The 17,904-nt window shown below is 48.4% G+C and overlaps 1 protein-coding gene across 3 annotated transcripts in view; it reads left to right on the top strand.

Moving 5' to 3' along the window:
- Positions 1 to 17,904, top strand: part of Csmd2 (CUB and Sushi multiple domains 2) — a 550,287-nt gene that overhangs the window by 403,843 nt on the left and 128,540 nt on the right. For all 3 annotated transcript variants that reach the window (XM_060379514.1, XM_060379513.1, XM_060379515.1), the window contains 3 exons: positions 4,683 to 4,839; positions 6,158 to 6,349; positions 10,860 to 10,986. In XM_060379514.1, the coding sequence (XP_060235497.1) occupies positions 4,683 to 4,839; positions 6,158 to 6,349; positions 10,860 to 10,986 (476 nt within the window). The remainder of the gene's footprint in view (positions 1 to 4,682; positions 4,840 to 6,157; positions 6,350 to 10,859; positions 10,987 to 17,904) is intronic.

Here is a 17,904-nt window from a genome sequence, read left to right as displayed (position 1 = left end):
GTCAAATCATTCCTCCATATTCCACACAGATAGAACTAAATTAAAGGCTAAAAACAGAAGCATGGATCTATTGGGCCAGTCTTGTTTATGACCATTGATCTGAAAACCCTTAGACAATCTCAGATTGAATCCAGGCAGCCTATCAATACAAAGGATCCAGGACCGTGGGGCCGTGTCGACCCAATAGAAAAACTCATGATGTTGCCATTTACATTGCCTTCATGACAATGCCATTGTCTCGGTCTGAACTCCTTAAACATTACGACTTTCTTGTGCTTCGATATAATATGTTAGGAACAGGTTAGAAAGAAGGAAGAAAGAGTCCTGTTAGTATATCCCAAAACACCCTTAGATGAAAGCCGATCTCCAGTAAAGATGCTTACAAGATTCTAAAAAAAAAAAAAGAAAGAAAAAAGAAAAAAAAAAAGAGAGTTGATTAGGACAGCCAAAAGGCCCTTCTAAACACCACACTAAACATTAGGTTTAATGGGAAATTTCCCTGCAGGTTTCCAGGCAGCTGAAAGACAAGACCAGTGGCCATGACGCTGCCAACCATTGTTGGCATTGTGCTGCCGCTCCAAGCCATTACAGTGAGACCCAGCCACAACAAAAAAAAAGAAGCTATAAAAATTAGAAAGGAGAGTAGAAAATTGTCTCGTTTATTTAGAGGACACAAATGATTCAACTAATAAGCTATCAGAACCAATAAGACGATTCAACAAAGCAGCTGGTGTTTCTGTAACCAATTAAAACGTGCAGTCAGGAAAATAAAATTCTCATTTGTTATTGAGGCAAAAGCTGGAAATCATCTAGAGACTTGTCCCCCCAGCACGTGGATAATCTTTACCAGAAAATTATAAAAAGCTGATTTTTCAAAGAAGACAGAACTGTAATGAAGGTGGGGAAGTGCCAGGAATAGAGAATGATGAACTCCTGGAGGTTCACAGGAGGGTGGTGGGATTGTTGGTGAACACAGTCACCCTTGCTCGGTCTGGGTGGTGATCCGGGAAAGTTAAATGAAACTGCAGCGCTGTTGCACATCCATCAAATTGGAAAAGAGCCTAACGCCTGAGAACCCAAGTTCTGGCATAGATAGAAAGCCAGGGAAACTGCTGGATGAAACTTATGTAAAGCTGGTGGCAGCACCCCTCCTTGGAGAACAGCCTGGCCAGCTCCGACGTGATGGAAGGTGAGGCCTGCGCTGAAGCCAGCTTTCTTGTTCTGGAAGAACGGAAGCCCACATTCGCAAGCAGGCAAATTCACGAACGGCCACAGGAATGCCGCCCATGTGTGGAAAGTTCTGCACTTAGGGGGGTGGACCAGATGTGCGTAGATTGTCTGGGGTTTCTCGGGAAGATGTTTCCATCTCCTCTACATACTGATGAACTGGCCCGTCATTGTTGGCTAGAATATACCCAAAACAGTATGGACAGAGCACTGGAAGGACAGACAAATGCAACAGAAGAGAAAATTCACAAACAAATCCCAACTTGTGGAATCATGCTGAAACTATACATGCCACAGAGATGGACATGGTTGTGTCCATGTCCATCAACAAGTTGGTTGTGGGTGGGATATTTCTAAACAGGATTTTGCAGCCCAGAATGCTGGTGCACACCTTTAATCCCAGCACTCAAAAGGCAGCAGCAGGTGGATTCCAATGAGCTTAAGGCCAGCCTGCTCTACATAACAAATTCTGGGCTAGCCAAAACTACATTATGAAAGTGTGTATCAAAAACAAGTGAAAGCAAACAATCCCCGAACTACAGGATTTTGCTGCATGACTAACGGACCAAAGGAGAAAGGTAGAATCTTGCATGATATGCAAAATAAATTCCAAATAGATTTAGGACAAAAATATTGTAGTAAAACACCAGCTTTCTTGTTTGTGGGGTTTGCTGAGTCTCCTACCTCCTCAGCACACACTCTGGAAGCTGCTAAGTAAATAATCATGTCGCAGATTGTGTTAATTTTATGCTGCAAATCCCTACAGCGATTTAAATGCTGCTGTGGAAAACTATTTAAAGACTTGAAAATGATATGTGCTATAGTAAGCAGAGGAACTGATTGTCACATGTGTTTATAGTTTGATCCTGTGTGTATGTGCATATTCATACGTGTGCACTTGTGTACGGAGACCAGAGGTCAATGCCAGGTGCCTTTCTCAATCACTGCCCCTTTTACTGATCCCGGAGCTCACCAGTTTAGACTGGTTAGCCAGGAAGACCCAGAGGTCCTGTCTGCCTCCCAAGTGCTGCAGTTACAGGCACACGCCAGCACCAAAACATTTCTAAATTGGTGACAGACTGAAGCAGAAATGACAAAAGAGGAAGTTCACAAACAAATCCGAGTTTATAGACCAGTGCAGAATTACAGGTGCAGGAGAGGTGGGCTTAAAACCAGTGGGGGGAGGAGTCTTCACAAGCAGGGTTTTGAACCCCGGCAAGGTGACTCACAACTGAATCCCTGCTCTCTGAGTTAAAGCCTGGCTTTTTAGCATGGGTGCTGGGAGTACACACACACACACATACACACTCACTGCACAGAACACAAGAGCCTGGGATGATCTCCACAGAAGCAAAACAGATCTAAAACCTGTTTTGTTTCCTGTGTGCTTTTCTGTTTTATACATTTTTCTGCAATGAATATTTTACCATGATGATACAAATAACCTTTTGGTCCTTAATGGATTAGGGCAAATCATGCTTTGAGATTAAGAAGGAAAAAAAATTTCCACACCCGCTATACTTATTAATTAACAATAATCTCCTAACACCGTCACCCATCTAGGTAATGTTGAGATCTCCAAATTATCTCGTAAATGTCATCGTATATTTTTGGATTTACAGTTTATTTGAGTCAGGCTCCACATAAAATCTGCATGCTGGCTTTGCCGTGGGCTCTTTGTTAACCTGTAGCTTTCCCCGTCTCCTTTCCCTTTTCTCGTCGTCTAGTTTATTTGTTGAGGAAGGCATCCGCTGGCGCAGTGGCATTTTCTACATTCGGACTCTGATTGCCACCTGCCCAGTGTGTCATTTCATCTGAGCTTCTGGCCCCGGTTTTCTGTGTTAGGTGGAGATTGGACACAAAGGCTCGATTTGAGCAGGTTTGATGTTTCCGGGTACAGCAACCCTACATCCAGGGGTCTGTTCCCTGAGCTTATGGCTTCTTAACGTGATGTATCGACCGTTGACTATTGATATCCTGATCCTTAAGTCCAGCAGATGTTCTCGTGGGTGGAAGACATGTTTTTATGGCTCTGGAGATAGCTCAGAAGGTAAAGCCATTTCTTGGGCAAGCAAGATCTGAGTTAGACTCTTCAGAAGCACTATAAAAAGCCGGATGTGGTAGTGGGTATCTCTAATCCCAAGGCCCCTTATCACAAGATGGGAGGTGGAGACAGGAGCGTTCTGGCAGCTCCCGGGCCAGCTAGCCTGGCATGTTCAGTGGCAAACAAGAGTGAGTCTGAGCAAACAAGAAATCCTGCCTCTAATAAGGTAGAAGGCAGGATTAACACCCAAGACTGGCCTCTGGCCTCTGTACACACACTATGTGACACATATGACTGCAAACACACACACACACACACACACTTTTCGAATGAGGTTTTTATAGCCATTTGAACAGAGCAGTGGGCTCAGCTGTTGGCAGAGGTGTCAGCTCAGAATGGAAGCCCAGGATTCTTTTAACAGGATCGGGAAAGGGACTGGGCTCGAGGAGCCTCCACAAAATTCTGCTCCGCACGGCACTGCTGTTAGCTGGAAGGATGGCGCTGCTTCCGAGGTGGAAGGGTGGAAATATTGCTCCAATTTGCTGGCAGCTGGCACCACGTTGTGTGCCGTGCACAAACATCCATCTCCCACCCATAGATCCCATCTTTGATATTTACCAAAGCGCCGGGGGGCCTCCTCACTCAATCACAACTTCTGTTGTTATTTGTATAACTATCCAGAAAGGAGCAGCCACCTCGAGACCTGGGGAGCCAGTTCATTATTCTGATGATTGTTGCCTTTGCTGGTACTCAGAAGTTCAGGGGACAGATGGGAATGAGGGAAGCCAGATGCCAGCACTATTCCCTCATTGGCAAACCCAGCAGGCCCTAGCTGGAGCCCTCATTATGCCAGGAAGGGGAGAGGCCAGGCCCGGGGAAAGGCGGGCCTCCATCGCCCGGTGGTCAGTTTTAACTACATCCTGCTTGCACCCCAGGGATCGTGCTCAAAAGAACGGTCAAGGCAGGGCCACCCCCACAGGCAGGCAGAACAGTGGCTGTGTCATCTACTGGAAGGACAAGAGAGTGTTGAGTGATGCCCACACGCCGTGTGACTTTAGTCTATCTGTCGACAGAAACAGATGGCTTGGGGAATCAGGGCCCCAGTTTGCCCTCCCAAGGCTGCTGGAGACTGAACCAGGAGGAAACAAGCAGATTGCCACAGGACGGTTAGGGTAGCAACCAGTTCCCAAAGTCTAGACAGGCGCAGGGCCCAGTGCTAACCGCGCGGGGAAAGGAGGCAGCTAACTCAGCTGCTGGCTTCGCTTGGCCGCCCTTCGGGCATGTGAGGGCTGCCTGCCTCTCCAGCAGCTGTTGCTGATGCCACACGCTGGAAAGGCAGGCTTCGGGGCGAGAAGGCCTTGTCTGAAACAGGAAACTCTGATGACGTTGGCTTGGGGTCTCTGGTATCCAGGTCTATGATGGCAGTAACAACTCCGCCCGCTTGTTGGGGGTCTTCAGCCGCTCTGAGATGTTGGGGGTGACTTTGAACAGCACATCCAGCACCCTGTGGCTTGACTTCATCACAGATGCAGAAAACACCAGCAAAGGCTTTGAACTTCAATTCTCTAGTAAGTCTTTACTGGGTCTGACTAAATGAAGTCAGACTCTTTCATTTTATTCGTATAAACGTATTTTCCTAGCAGACATAAAGAATGCATGCTTATATGTGTCTTTAAATTCCAGTGAGCGGTCAGTAACTAACAAGTGGATAAAGAAAATGTGGTATGTCCATACAGTGGAGTATTATTTGGCAACCAAAAGGACGAAATGATTGATTGGGACTTTAACATATATGAAGCTTTAAAACAGTGGTTCTCAACCTGTGGATTGTGGCCCCTTTGGGCCTTTCACAGGGGTGGCACATCAGGTGTTTACATTATGATTCATAACAGTAGAAGTAGCAATGAAGTAGCAATGAAATGATTTTATGGTTGGGGTCACCACAACGGGAGGAACTGTATTAAAGGGTCACAGCACTCGAAGGTTGAGAATCACTGCTTTAAAACATTACCCTGGGCAAAGAAAACCAGACACAAAGGCCGCCCATTTTAAGAACTCCATAGAGCAAATACATAGAGACAGAGGGAAGTTGGCCAAGGAAGTGAGAGGAAACACATCTAAAACTTCTTGAGGTGACAAAAAAAAAAAAAAAGTTCTACAACTGTGGCAATAATTTCACGGTTACGTGAGTGTAAGAGACAGTGGGCTGTTGTTACTTGAGACTGACAAATTGTGTGATAGTGACTCCACTAGCCCAGTGGGTTCCTCAAGATTTCCCCCGACTGGGTGCTGAGACGTCTCACACGGGGATCTTCACCTGTTTCAGAAGTGGCTCCGCGTAACGGGATTAAATAAAGTCACATTTGAATTCCATTTCTAGTAACTGAAAATGGTGTGAATTTCAGACAACTTAGGTTAACCTTCCCAAGTCAATGCTCTCGATTGTAGAGTGCCAATAATTACACCCACCTGCAAGACCTCTATGAATAACAAATGAGAGCCAAGGTCTTTGGAGTCCCATGGAGTGGGAGCTCCTGGGAGTCTCTCCTCCTCCAGCACTTTCAACACAGCGGCTTGCCTGGTGACAGTCCCATGCTACCCTGTCTTCTCACGGCGTCCCAGTGAGCAGAAGGGAAACCACAGATCCCACCCACTGAATGCTGCCCGGTCAACCAAAGAAATAGAAAACCCGGCCCCAAGCATGCACACTATTAAAATCTGAGTTCCTTTGCATGAAGCAGCATGCAAAGGCCGGATCATGAGCCTGAGGCTAGCACACCCACAGTGGCGGCCAGGGAAGCTCTGGACACACAGTAGAGAGGAGGAGAAGCGACATGTTTTTGCCACTAGAGTCTCAGCTTACTGTGTCTCTCCCATCTTCCCCAGGTTTTGAGCTCATCCGCTGTGAGGACCCAGGGACCCCACAATTCGGCTACAAGGTTCACGATGGAGGTCATTTTGCAGGGAGCTCAGTGACCTTCAGCTGTGACCCTGGCTACAGTCTGAGGGGCAGCGAGGAGCTGGTGTGTCTGAGTGGAGAACGCAGGACATGGGACCGGCCGCTGCCCACCTGTGTCGGTAAGGTGCCTCTTGATTTGCAAGGAACTCCTTGGTCCTTCCCTAACCTGAGCTCAAGACGGGAGTCCAGGGCCTCCGGCCATCAGCCAGGATTAGATCTACCTGTTAGTGAGCACTGTGGCTTTATGGGCACCTTTCTCTATTTCCTCACATTCACAGCTCAGCACACAGACAGTACAGTCCACACAGTGACTTGCCATTGTCACACGTTTAGTCTGTGGGACAAGAGTCCAGCCACGCCCTCAGGGTTGCAGCACAGGCGATAGAGAAGTGTCAAGGGTCCCTGTTTGAATGAGAAGGGACTCTGGGGCTTCCTGCCACACTAAGACTGGAATGAGCCCCCAGTTCACTCCAGATCTCCGTCTCCCTATAGGGGAAATGAATTTGTGCTCCCTTGTCTAGGAAAATGCTGGGAGAAAGGCTGAGATCATGAGCTAGATCTGATCTCATGCTCACAGAAGACCGTGCTGTGCCGATGCATCTTCCCTTCCGAAGCCTGTGGTTCTCGCGAGTTATCAGCAGATGCTTTCCCGAGGCTTTGTGCTTGCGTCACAGAGACAGTGGTCCAAGCCTGAATGAAACAATAAGCAGCCCGCCACCATTCTGTTTGTCTGGCCGCTTTACTTCCCTGCTGCTCAGAATTCCATGGCCCTTTGTTTCCTCCAAACCAGACCTTGCCAGTCAGGTCTCCTGTGCCCAATACCTATAATGTACCTGTGCATCACAGGCAGATCTGATGAGAATGAAATAGCCGTGGGGGAAACCATGAGTGCCTACCAAACCACACAGGCTTGAAAGAGGCAGGAAGGTGTCTGGGGATATAGAAGCATTAAAAAAAAAAAGAAGAAAGAAAAGTCTGTCCCTGCCACTGGAAAGCCCCTGAGCTACCAAAAATAGCAGGTACACAGATGGACCACTGTCATGAAGATGATCCCTGTCCACAGAGCTTCCTGTCCACAGGGCTTCCTGTCCACAGGGACTTCAGTTCACAGAGCTTCCTACCCACAAAGCTTCCTCTCCACAAGGGCCTCCAGTTCACAGAGCTTCCTGTCCACAGAGCTTCCTGTCCACAAGACTTCCTGTCCACAGGGATTTCTGTTCACAGAGCTTCCTACCCACAAAGCTTCCTCTCCACAGGGCTTCCTGCTCACAGAACTTCCTGTCCACAGGCTTTCCTGTTCACAGAGCTTCCTGTCCACAGAGCTTTCTGTTCACAGGGCTTCCTGTCCACAGGGCTTCCTATCTGCAGAGCCTCCTGTAGGTAGGCAGATCCTGAGCACACAGAGGGCCAACTGGATGAACAGCACTGTGAGAAACCTTAGTGATCATGGCTGATCCTATTGCCCTGGATAACTGCATTGGAATGGGGTCTCCACACAACACACAGAAGGTTAAGAGCAAGAATTTCAACCCAGAAAGTAGACAGCAACAGCCCATAAACAGTACTTATGGTCTTCTTCCTTTGTTACTGAGGTTAAGACAGGCTATAGGCATGTCTCTTTCCTCTGTCCGTGTGTGTGTGTGTGTGTGTGTGTGTGTGTGTGTTTACACATGCCATGTTGAGGAATGAGTTCAGCATGGGCTACTGAAGTGACTGTTACAGCTTTAAATAGTCAAGTGTTTCCTTCATTGAGAAGGAGAAGCTCAAGCCCAGCAGCCAAGGCTCCAGGATGGAAAGAAGGGGGCAGGCCAGGGGGAGTAGCACCTCAAGGAGTCACTGCTAATGAGTGCTGCAGGCTGGAATATGCAGGCCCTCCTACCCTCCTGCCCTCCTGCCCTCCTACTCTCCTGCTAGCCCTTGAATAAAGTGACCCATGGGGAAGGATGAAGGGATGAGGTCCCTTTGAAGCTCTTCCCAGGGCTCCTGTCTCCAAACACCCACCCTCTAAGGTGGAAGCCAAGGTCCATGGATGATGCCCTCCCACTGTCCCAGCTCCCTGCTCCCTATCAGATTGTCACTCAACCTCTCACTCAACTCCCCCACCCCATTTAAATAAAGGAGCTAGCCTCCTAAGCACTTTTACAGGAAGGAGGTTCCTCCCTCATCTGTTCCTTTACAGTCCCAAGTGAGGCTCAGGGTCAGAGTGATGCTTCATGGGTCAGCCATGATAACAGGTCAGTCTCCCCTCTGTAACTCTGAACCCGTCTTTTCTCCCGCTTAACTCCTTGCTTAACCAATCGCTCCCTTTCCTAAACAGCTCAGCCTCAAACCTCTTCATTTTCCCTCATGCTTCCCTGGTTCAGACACAGTAATTTTCCTGGGAAGCAATCATCTTCTACTCACTGGTCCATGCATCCATTCACTCGGTAAACACTTATTAAACTTGTGTTGTGTGCCCAACACTCTACCACAGATCCGATGTGCAGTCTCCGACAAGGTCTCTGCAGCCACGAGCCTGGTCTGTCAGAGGAGACAGACGCTATTCTAATGCATCTGCAATATACTCATTTCATTCGCACTGTGCTGGAGATAGATACAAAGGAAGATAGAATCCGCTCTACCTGGGCAGGGAAAGGTGTCACAGGGAGGGCACTGACCGTGGAGTTGGTCCAAAGCAGAGGCTGCCTGGGTTGTGGAGTTAGTTCATCGGACTCAGCAGGACTACCAGGGCTCCTTCTGGAGTCAGGGAGGCCAAAGGAAGGGCAGCCAGAGGGTGTGGACTTCATTCCAGAAGCATGGGGCATGGCCTTCTCTTAGGAAGTCCCTTGACTAGGACTGTGCCAGCGGAGAGGTGATGGCCCAGGCTGAGCCTCTAACATTGGGGTCAAAGTAGAGACGACGTGAAAAATGTCTCAGAGATTTAGGGACAGAGTCTTAGAAGTAGACCTGACTAGAGGAGGCCACGGCTGGGGGAGCCACCAGCTCACGGGTTATGGGGAGCACAGATCTCTCCACTGGCTCCCTTGCCTTGAGGCTCAGTCGTCTGTGGCCTTCTGAGCTGCCACTCCAGTCTGCTCCCTTTGTAAAGAGAGCTCATTCACGTGTACATACTATACTTCTTCTCTGTGGCGGAGGACATTCTCAGCAGCTTTGGGTACATTGTCTTTCAAATCCAGTGTTTGCCCAGATCCCTAGTCCTGTTGCCCACCACTGCACTTCCCCAGCCTTCCCTACAATGCCCTTCCTCTTCTCTCTGACTACAGGGTCTCTTCCTTTTGTCCTACCCAGCCAGTTCAGCTCCAGCCCCTCCTTCAACTCGCATTTGAATCCAAACTCTCCCTGACTCTCTGGCCTGCACCAGCGGGGAACTGGCCTCCTCCTTCCGGGCAGCAGCACTTGCTAGTACTGTGCATGTTCCAGGATGGACACACGTGCAGTGGTGTCTCCTCCACTGGCCCTGACCAGTGGAGAAGGGCTGAGTCCAGTGAGCAGTGCATGCCCTGGCACCTAGCACAGGTCCCTTTGCATCATGACCAGGTGCAAACTCCTTCCTGTTCTGCCTTGGGAGGTTCCAAGGAGTTTGGTCATAGAATAAGCAGCGAGTCCTACCCTTGGGAGATATTTCTCTTACGAGTTTATTAACCCATTGAAAGCACACAAGTTGGATGACTTTGTTCATTCACATGTGTGTGTCACCATTGCCACTAAGTTTTGAGCGGTTTCTCCATCAAAAAGAAAGTGTGCTACCCATTAACAGTCACTCACTACTCACTCCCCCAAGCCTTGGTAAGCATAATGCACCTTCCATCTCTCTCGTCTTGCTTATTCTGGATACTTCGCATAAATGCAATTGCACGACACACGGTCTTCTGTGCTGGCTTCTTTCACTAAGCGTCATGTTTTCCAAATCTTCACTGTACCGTGTATGTGAAGTGCATTCCTTTTCGTGGATGACTAATATTCTGTCATATAGATACACCACATTTTGTCTTTCCTTTCTTCAGCTGATGGACACTGGGGTTGGCTCTGCTTGTTGGCTACTGCGCATAACACCGCTAAGAACATTTGTGTTTGAGCTTTTCTGTGAATGTATGCTTTTCACTTCTTCTAAGAAAGGCATTACCGTATTGTATGGTGACTTATATTTAACAATTATAAGAAACTGCCTACCAGCTTGCTTCCCAAAGTGGCTGCCTCATTGTACATTTCTACCAGTAATATCAAGGCTCTGGTTCCCCCACAGCCTCACACTTGATGTTTCACTATCAATACTTGCCTTTTGGTCATAACCACCCTGATGGGAATGACATGACTGTGATTTTGATTGGCAGCTGCATGACAATATTAAATTATGGTAAGCAACCCCTCAAAATCAAATTAGCCATTTATATACTTTCTTTAGATACATGTCTATCAAAAGCCTTTGCTTAGTTTTTAATTGGGTTGTGTGTCTTTTATTATTGAGTATTAAGAATCTGTTTCCAGTTCCGGGCACTAGTCTCACCTAGCAAGCTTCTGACATGCTCTGCTTAAGTACCTGGAATAGGCTAGAGAGACTTGGGGTCCACTCAGTAACTTCTGGATGCTCAGGCCACCCCATGATGCTTGTTCTGTTCCAATTTCTTTCAGCTGAATGTGGAGGGACAGTGAGAGGAGAGGTGTCAGGACAGGTGCTGTCGCCTGGGTACCCGGCCCCCTACGAACACAATCTCAACTGCATCTGGACCATAGAGGCAGACCCAGGATGCACCATTGGGTAAGTGTTGAGAGCCAACAACACTTGACACTTGTCACAAGCATCATTGACAGACCCGTAGCTATTTCCAGGATCCTCCTACCACTGCTGAAAAGCTGTGGGATTAACAGTGGCCACAGTGACCCTAGGTTGGATTGGGCATTTGGGACTCAGCCTCAGCCTCATGGGGGCTGCATCCAAGGCCACACAACTCACTGCTGGGACATTTCTACCACAGAGCAGCAGGGGCCCAGGCCTGAAGCCATGCAGCCCAGCCTTGGATCCCAGCCCCTCCACTGACTGCTGGTGAGACTCAATCATGGAGCATCTCTTCTTTCCTCTGTGAAGGCGGGGTCTCAGTTGAAACTCTAGAATGGCATGCTGCACTCTGGGCTCAGTGTGGCACTTCAATCACGGTGATGGCTAGTCCAATCACAGTCCCCAAGGCTAGTCCCAGTCTGTTTGATCTGCATGACCCAGGAATTTTGGTTCTGGTTCCCTGTCTGCCTCCTTGTCTATAAAATGAGGATCAGAAGTGCTCGTATTTCAGGGCTGTGAGGAATTAAGTAGCAAAATCCAACCATCTGGCGTTGGTACATTCTCCTCCCACGACAGCTCTCTTCCCAAATCAGCACATGACTCAGGAACTCCTTAGTGTTCCAGGCCATGAGAAAAGAAAAGACTGACAAGTGCACAGCCTTTCTCATGACCTCTCCCCAACAGCCCTGTTGATGGCGATCCATTTACATAGAAAGCTAAGAGTTCAAGAGAAAGCTCCGTGTGTCTGTGCTTTCCAAGCTACAGAAAGCTGGAGAATACCCCCAGATCTTTCCAGATCTTCACAGTATGTCCCACTGCTGGCCAGGGTGAGCCTTGAGTGGTGTGGTTCAGAGGAGGTAGGAGGGAGAGAGCAGGCTGAAGGGGCAGTATGCTCAGAGGTGTGCAAGGAGGAAGACTGAGAGAACAGGCCGCCTGGAAGAGAGGCCACATCTGGATAAGGGCTAGATGGGATTAGAGTGGCCTGGTTATGGGGAACGTTAAGTGGCACTAAATAAGAGGGAGCTGTGGGAAGTCTTAAGCAGGGTTGGTCCTCCGTGGCTATTGGCAGTACAGAGAGCTCACAGGAAGTCACCGTCGAGGATTAGGGATAAAGAGAGAGCCGAAGAAGTTGTGGAGTTGTGGCTAGCGGGGTTTTCAGTAGGAGATGTGAACGTGTTTCTGAGAGAGAGAGAGGTGAACATTCATGTTCCCCGGTGCACGCCATTCACTGAGAATTAAGGAAATGCAGCGTTCACCCTGTTCTCATTTCTGAACTATACCCCGTGCACTGAGGTGAGTGGCACACGTGACAACTTAGGGTTTTGTAAAGTGACAGCGCTGCTGGAATGGCCTTCTGGACACTCACCAGCCCATGTGACCCCCGGTGTGGGTGTGAGCCCTGATGACCACTAGCATGTCACAGAGTGAAAGCTGAGTGTCTCATTCCAGCTTCTAGAGCCAGCATGGCTTCAGCCAACGCCTCCATGTTCTTTCTTGCCACTTGTCTGCAGTGAGATGAGGAAGGAGGAACAAATTCAGAGGACGTGTAACTAACTGCCCCTGCCAACTGACTGCATTCTTAGTAAATTCACAGATGCTGGTTCCTCTTTTCCCATCTTGGCTCTGCAAGGAGCAATACCTAAAATATACAGAAAGGCTGGAGCTGCAGTAACCGGCGCCTGCCACTACATGAGGGTCGTTCAGACTTTATCTCTTTTGTCTTCTTTTTCTTTCCTCTGAATTTCTCTTTTTGGCTGAAACACTCAAAAGTCCGCTGGAGACATCCTGGTGCTTGGGCTCTGAGTGTTTTTGACCAGCACTGTCCAAAGAGAAGGTGCAGCCCACGAGAGCATCCAAAAGAGCTGTTCCAGCACTTCCTCAGGAAGTGAGACTCTGGAGCAGAGATAGAAGGCCAGACACGTTCACAGGCATAAGATTCAGGGGCAACAGGGAATGCATGAGAAACAAGAGTGAGGACAAGCTCACTGCTAAGAAAAGCCAACCAGGAAGTGGCAGGAGGCAGGAGGCTCAGGTCAAAGTCAACATAGGAGATAGCCTCTCCAGAACTAGGAGGCCATGGGACCTGTTGCAGGTGTATGCCATGCTCTTTGGTGTGTGTGTGTGTGTGTGTGTGTGTGTGTGTGTGTGTGTGTGTACACGAACAAAGATGAATAGACTATGAAGATTGTTGGACATGCAAGATGGCTCAGTGGGTTGGGGCACCCGCTGCCAAGCCTGACCCCCCCAGGTTCAACCTCCAGGCCTCTCATGGTGGAAGGAGATAATTGATTTTCCCAAGTTACCTTCTGAGCTCCACAAGCATGCCACGGGTCATGCATATGCACACAATAAGTAAATGAAAATGTAAAAAGAGTATGAAGACAGTACCAGCTCTCTCTCAGATAAGCTGCTTGCAGCCGTCGCTACCCATACAGGGGCTGCTGCTAAGTAGGCAGCTGTGGTTCCAGAGCCAGGGTCCTGCTATACCCAGGCACCGATGGTGGAAGCAAGACTTGAAGGAATGAAGCTTCTCTGCGGGTTAGCAGGATCGGTGCTGGGGAGAGGGGGAGGCTTCTCCCGTACAGCTCTTCCAGTGATACAGTCCCTTTATTAGAAAGAATAAGGACCATGTAAACCTTGGGGAAATGAGTAGAGTTTTGGGGGTGAATGCACATCACTGTCTGGGCTCTGAGTGCTGGGAATGTTTTATATGCACGGAGAGGAATTCCAGGTGCTGGCCGGACATGTCCTTATGAGAAAACCTGAAAGCTGGCCAGGCCCAGAATAGGGAGGGGGCCATCCTTACTCCTGCAGATAAGGATCATTTGGGCATTTGGACTCAACCTTACTCTTGCTCCAGGCTGGTTCCCTGATTGCATGGTTTATGTGCCCCACAGGCAGAGGTCTTCCAGACTCACTGAGAGATGCCAAAAGCAAAAATGGGGGACAACACACTCTCCACATTGAGTCCCCACCCAGCTCAGTCCTCTGCATCCGTGCACATTTCACAGATGCATGCAAAGCTGTGTATACATCTCTTCATTCCCTCTCCTTCTCCCTCCCTTCCTCCACTTGTCCCTTCTCCCTCTTTCCTTACCCGTCTCCCTCCTTCTTTCTTGCTTCCTCCTTCCTCTCCCTGCATCTCTCTCCTTTTCCCTTCTCAATCCTCCACTTCATCTCTCCTTGAAAAACCAGCAGCTAAGTAAAAGGAACTAGTAACTACACACATCTGGAGGGGCCTTTAGTGTTTCAGTCCCTATATAGTTTTTTTTCTCCTACTCTGAATATTGTTACAGAATTTTTCTACTAAAATATATATATATGAGGCCAGCAAGAAGGCTCAGTCTGATGACCCAAATTTGATTCCTTGGAAGGAGAGAACCATAAAATTTCTTCTCTCTCTCTCTCTCTCTCTCTCTCTGACACACACACACTATGGCACATATTTTCTCAAATAAAAGTCACAAAGTACGACACAGAGCCCTCAAATCTCACGGAGTAATGTTACTCCTCCACACTCTGCTTAAAGTAGCCTGTGGTCTGCTTTTGCTTTTAATGCTTTTAGGCATTTCATGTAACCACGTACACAAAGCAAACCCAGTGAGTAGGCTTTATTAAACAAGTCCTCCTCTTGGCCTGCCTTAACAACTTGCTTTTTTTTGTTTTGGCTCTTAACCACGGTCAGGATCTTACGTCATATTAGGAGGCCACCTACCCTGGCTCAAGGCTGCAGAGAAGGCAGCCATAATTGATAGAACCACTCTCCTATGGATAAAGCGAATAGTTTTGCTCCAATGAATATCTTCATCTATGATTTTTTTTTGAACATGTATCCAATTATTTCCTTCAGATATATTCTTTGAAGGCAGATGTTGACACAGGACTTCAGATTTCCCTCCAGATACCACATCCGCTTTCCACACCCTCAGTGGCCTGTGGGAAGGCTAGCTTCCCACACACCATCCCTGACTCTGCCCATCTAATACCTCCCTACCAGTTTCCTGTTTCCATCCCTTTGAGGGTAAAGGGATTTCTCTTTCATACACAGTGGACACTGCCTGGGCTCATTTCTAAACACTTTCTCATTTCAACTTACAATCTAGGAAAACCTAAAATTCATATTAAAGCCACTAAGTGCTTATGATGTGTGTGTGTATGTGTGTGTGTGTGTGTGTGTTTGTAGGAGGCCAGACCCCATCAACACTGGGTATCTACCTTGGCTGCTCTCTACTGAATTCTCTACCATGTCTCATTAAATCTGGAGCTGGTCCCACTTATCCAGCCAGACCGGCTGACCAGCAAAGCCGGGGGAAACCGCTGCCTCCCCAGCACGGTGCTACAGGAGTATGTTGCAGTGCTAGGCTTTTTAGTGGAGTTTAGTGGGTTTTGGTGGCTTTTTCCAGGGACCTGAACTTGGGTCCTCGTGCTCCTGAAGCAAATGCTTTACCTACTGAGTGATCCCCGCTGGCCTCATGCATTTTTATTCCTACTGCATTTGTGCCCTTTTGACTTTTTCAAGCTCTGTTTTATTAATCTTCCCCAGATGCTTGAGCTATGAAAAGGCTCCGAGCTCTCCATTTCTCTCACACCCCATCCAGCCTGCTCTCCTTCAAACAGAAGACGCTACGCTTCCCTGCTGAGTCCCTCCGGTTTTGAAGCTGCCATCCTTGGCTGATCTGTTCATTGGCTTTGTTTTTCCTCTACCACTGAAAGTTTTCTGGGTTCTGTTTTCAACAGTCACCATCCCCTCTCTCCCTGATCACAGTCCCCCCTCTCTGTTCACCCTGGATACCTTGTTATTGTTTTCACTCCAAGCCTTTTGTTTTCCAACTGCTCTTGACAGCCTGTTTGTTTTCATCAACCCGCCATCATCAGAATCCCTCTGAGGACACCACTTGTGTTTTGTTTTACCGTGTGGCTTGTTTTCCAGCATCCACGGCATGTTGTGGTTGGACCATTCGGCCTGATTATTCAACTGGATTCTTGATGTCCCACGAGTTTCATTGTTCATGCCACTTTCAGTCATAGCTAGGGGCTGGACTTGGGCACAGGGCTACCTGTGTGCTTATTAACTCCTCAGCTTGGGGCCCTCTTTCAGCACTATCTGTCTCTGTTCTCCAGCGAAATGGTGATTAAGGGTGCTGTCTCCCTGGAAGGGTTAAGTAAGTTAATATTTATAAACCACTCAGAATGGTAGCTGCCCCAGAAGTGGGATGGAGCGCTGTTCGTTTTGTCCAGGCGGTGCATCTGCTAAGCACTGCAGGCTGTGGGTCACCTCCTAAAGGTCATGAGAGGCAGGTGCTGAGCAGAAACAGTGGTGCCAGGTGGCGGTGGCTATGCAATGGCCACAGATCCTGGAGGCACAGACAGCAGACTCCAAGGGACCTTTCCAGGGCTACCGACCCTGCCCTGCTGAAGTATTGGGTATGTCCAGAGGGACCTGTTGCCAGGTTCCAGCCCAAAAGCTGCATAAGAGTGATTTCTTCAGGAGACTCCAAGAGGGGCAGTGGGTACCTACATGAGCCTAGCCAAGCCCTCATCACCACCCCAGGTGTAGCCAGGCTGGAGAATAGGTACTTCCTGCCATGCTTAGCAAGAGTAGGATGGCAACTTAACCTTTCCTTTGGATACAGAGATCTCCATAGCATTTAGTAGGTACTCTTTCGTGAGGCCCAAGAGCTCATTCATGGAAAGGTGTAGGACATGGCTCCCTCCATGTTGTCCCGCCTGATAACAATGCAGGGAACATGGGGTGCTCACCCCACAAGGCTAGGACCTCCTCTCCATCTCCAGGCTGGGGCCAGAAGTTTCCTTCTTACGATTTGTGGGACAGTTCAGAGAACTAGAGAAAAAAATGGCGGCAAAGGCTTAGGTACTAAGCTCCGCCCTTCTGTTCATTGTCTATTGAGCATCTGTAGCATGCTAGGCCAGTGTCTGTCAGTCCTGTCTCACAGAGGAGCATCTAGAGGCCCAAACAGTTCCCCAGTGTGGAACACACAGAGCCCATTTGTCTCTCCAGCTGTTACTTTCTCACCTGCCCTTCTGACCCCGGCCTAGCTGCACTTAAAGCAGTTTGGGCACTCGGAGACTTCCCTCTGCAACATGGTCTTTGTCATGTTGTACAGGGACAGCACAGAGCAGACTGAAGTCCAGCCCTGGATTCAGGGGCCATGGTCAGACAGTCGGTAGATGCCACAGAGAATGCAGTGACAGGAGAGAGAGAGAAGTCCTTCCTGCAGGGCAGGAGGAGATCTTTACTGGGGGGGGGGTAGCAAAGACCCAATCCAGGGACAAAGCTCACCATGCTAGAGTTGCATGATGGGTATAGAAGGAGGAAGTGCTCATTAGAAGTTGCATGATGGGTAGAGGAGGAGAAAGTTGCTCACCGGGATTCTGAAGCCAGGAGAACACTGAATCAATTCTCAGTATAACAGGAACTGTTGGAACATTTTGAAGAAAGTAACAATATTCCATTCAACTAAAAAAATGTGGAGCAGTTTCCCAGTGCCAGGCATCGTGCCAGGCACCAGGAGTATAAGTATAAATAACACAGTCTTTTCCCTTCAGGGTCTCAGAGAGAAATTATATCTATTAGAAATGGAAATAGAAACACATACTAAAGCTGGCTTCGCAGAGAGGGAGGGTTTTTGTTGTTGTTGTTTTGAGATTTTGTTTTGTTTTTTCCCTTCTAAAACAAGAATCTTAATTTCCCATCCATATGTGGCCCAGCTGTCCATGGCACCTTGACCTTTCCTACTGCTGTGCCATCCCGAGGCTTTCAACCTCATGGTTGTCTGGTCAGCTACCCCAGCTCTAGACATCACATTTGTGTTCTGTTCTAGAAGAAAGGAGAAGGAAAGGGGCTGGAACTCTGCTAGTGAGGGTTTGTGTGTTTGCCTA

This window comes from Meriones unguiculatus, chromosome 3, assembly GCF_030254825.1.
Source record: "Meriones unguiculatus strain TT.TT164.6M chromosome 3, Bangor_MerUng_6.1, whole genome shotgun sequence".
NCBI classification, from domain to species: Eukaryota; Metazoa; Chordata; class Mammalia; order Rodentia; family Muridae; genus Meriones; species Meriones unguiculatus.
Note: the sequence above shows the minus strand (reverse complement) of the source record. Positions and strands in the feature narration are given on the sequence as shown.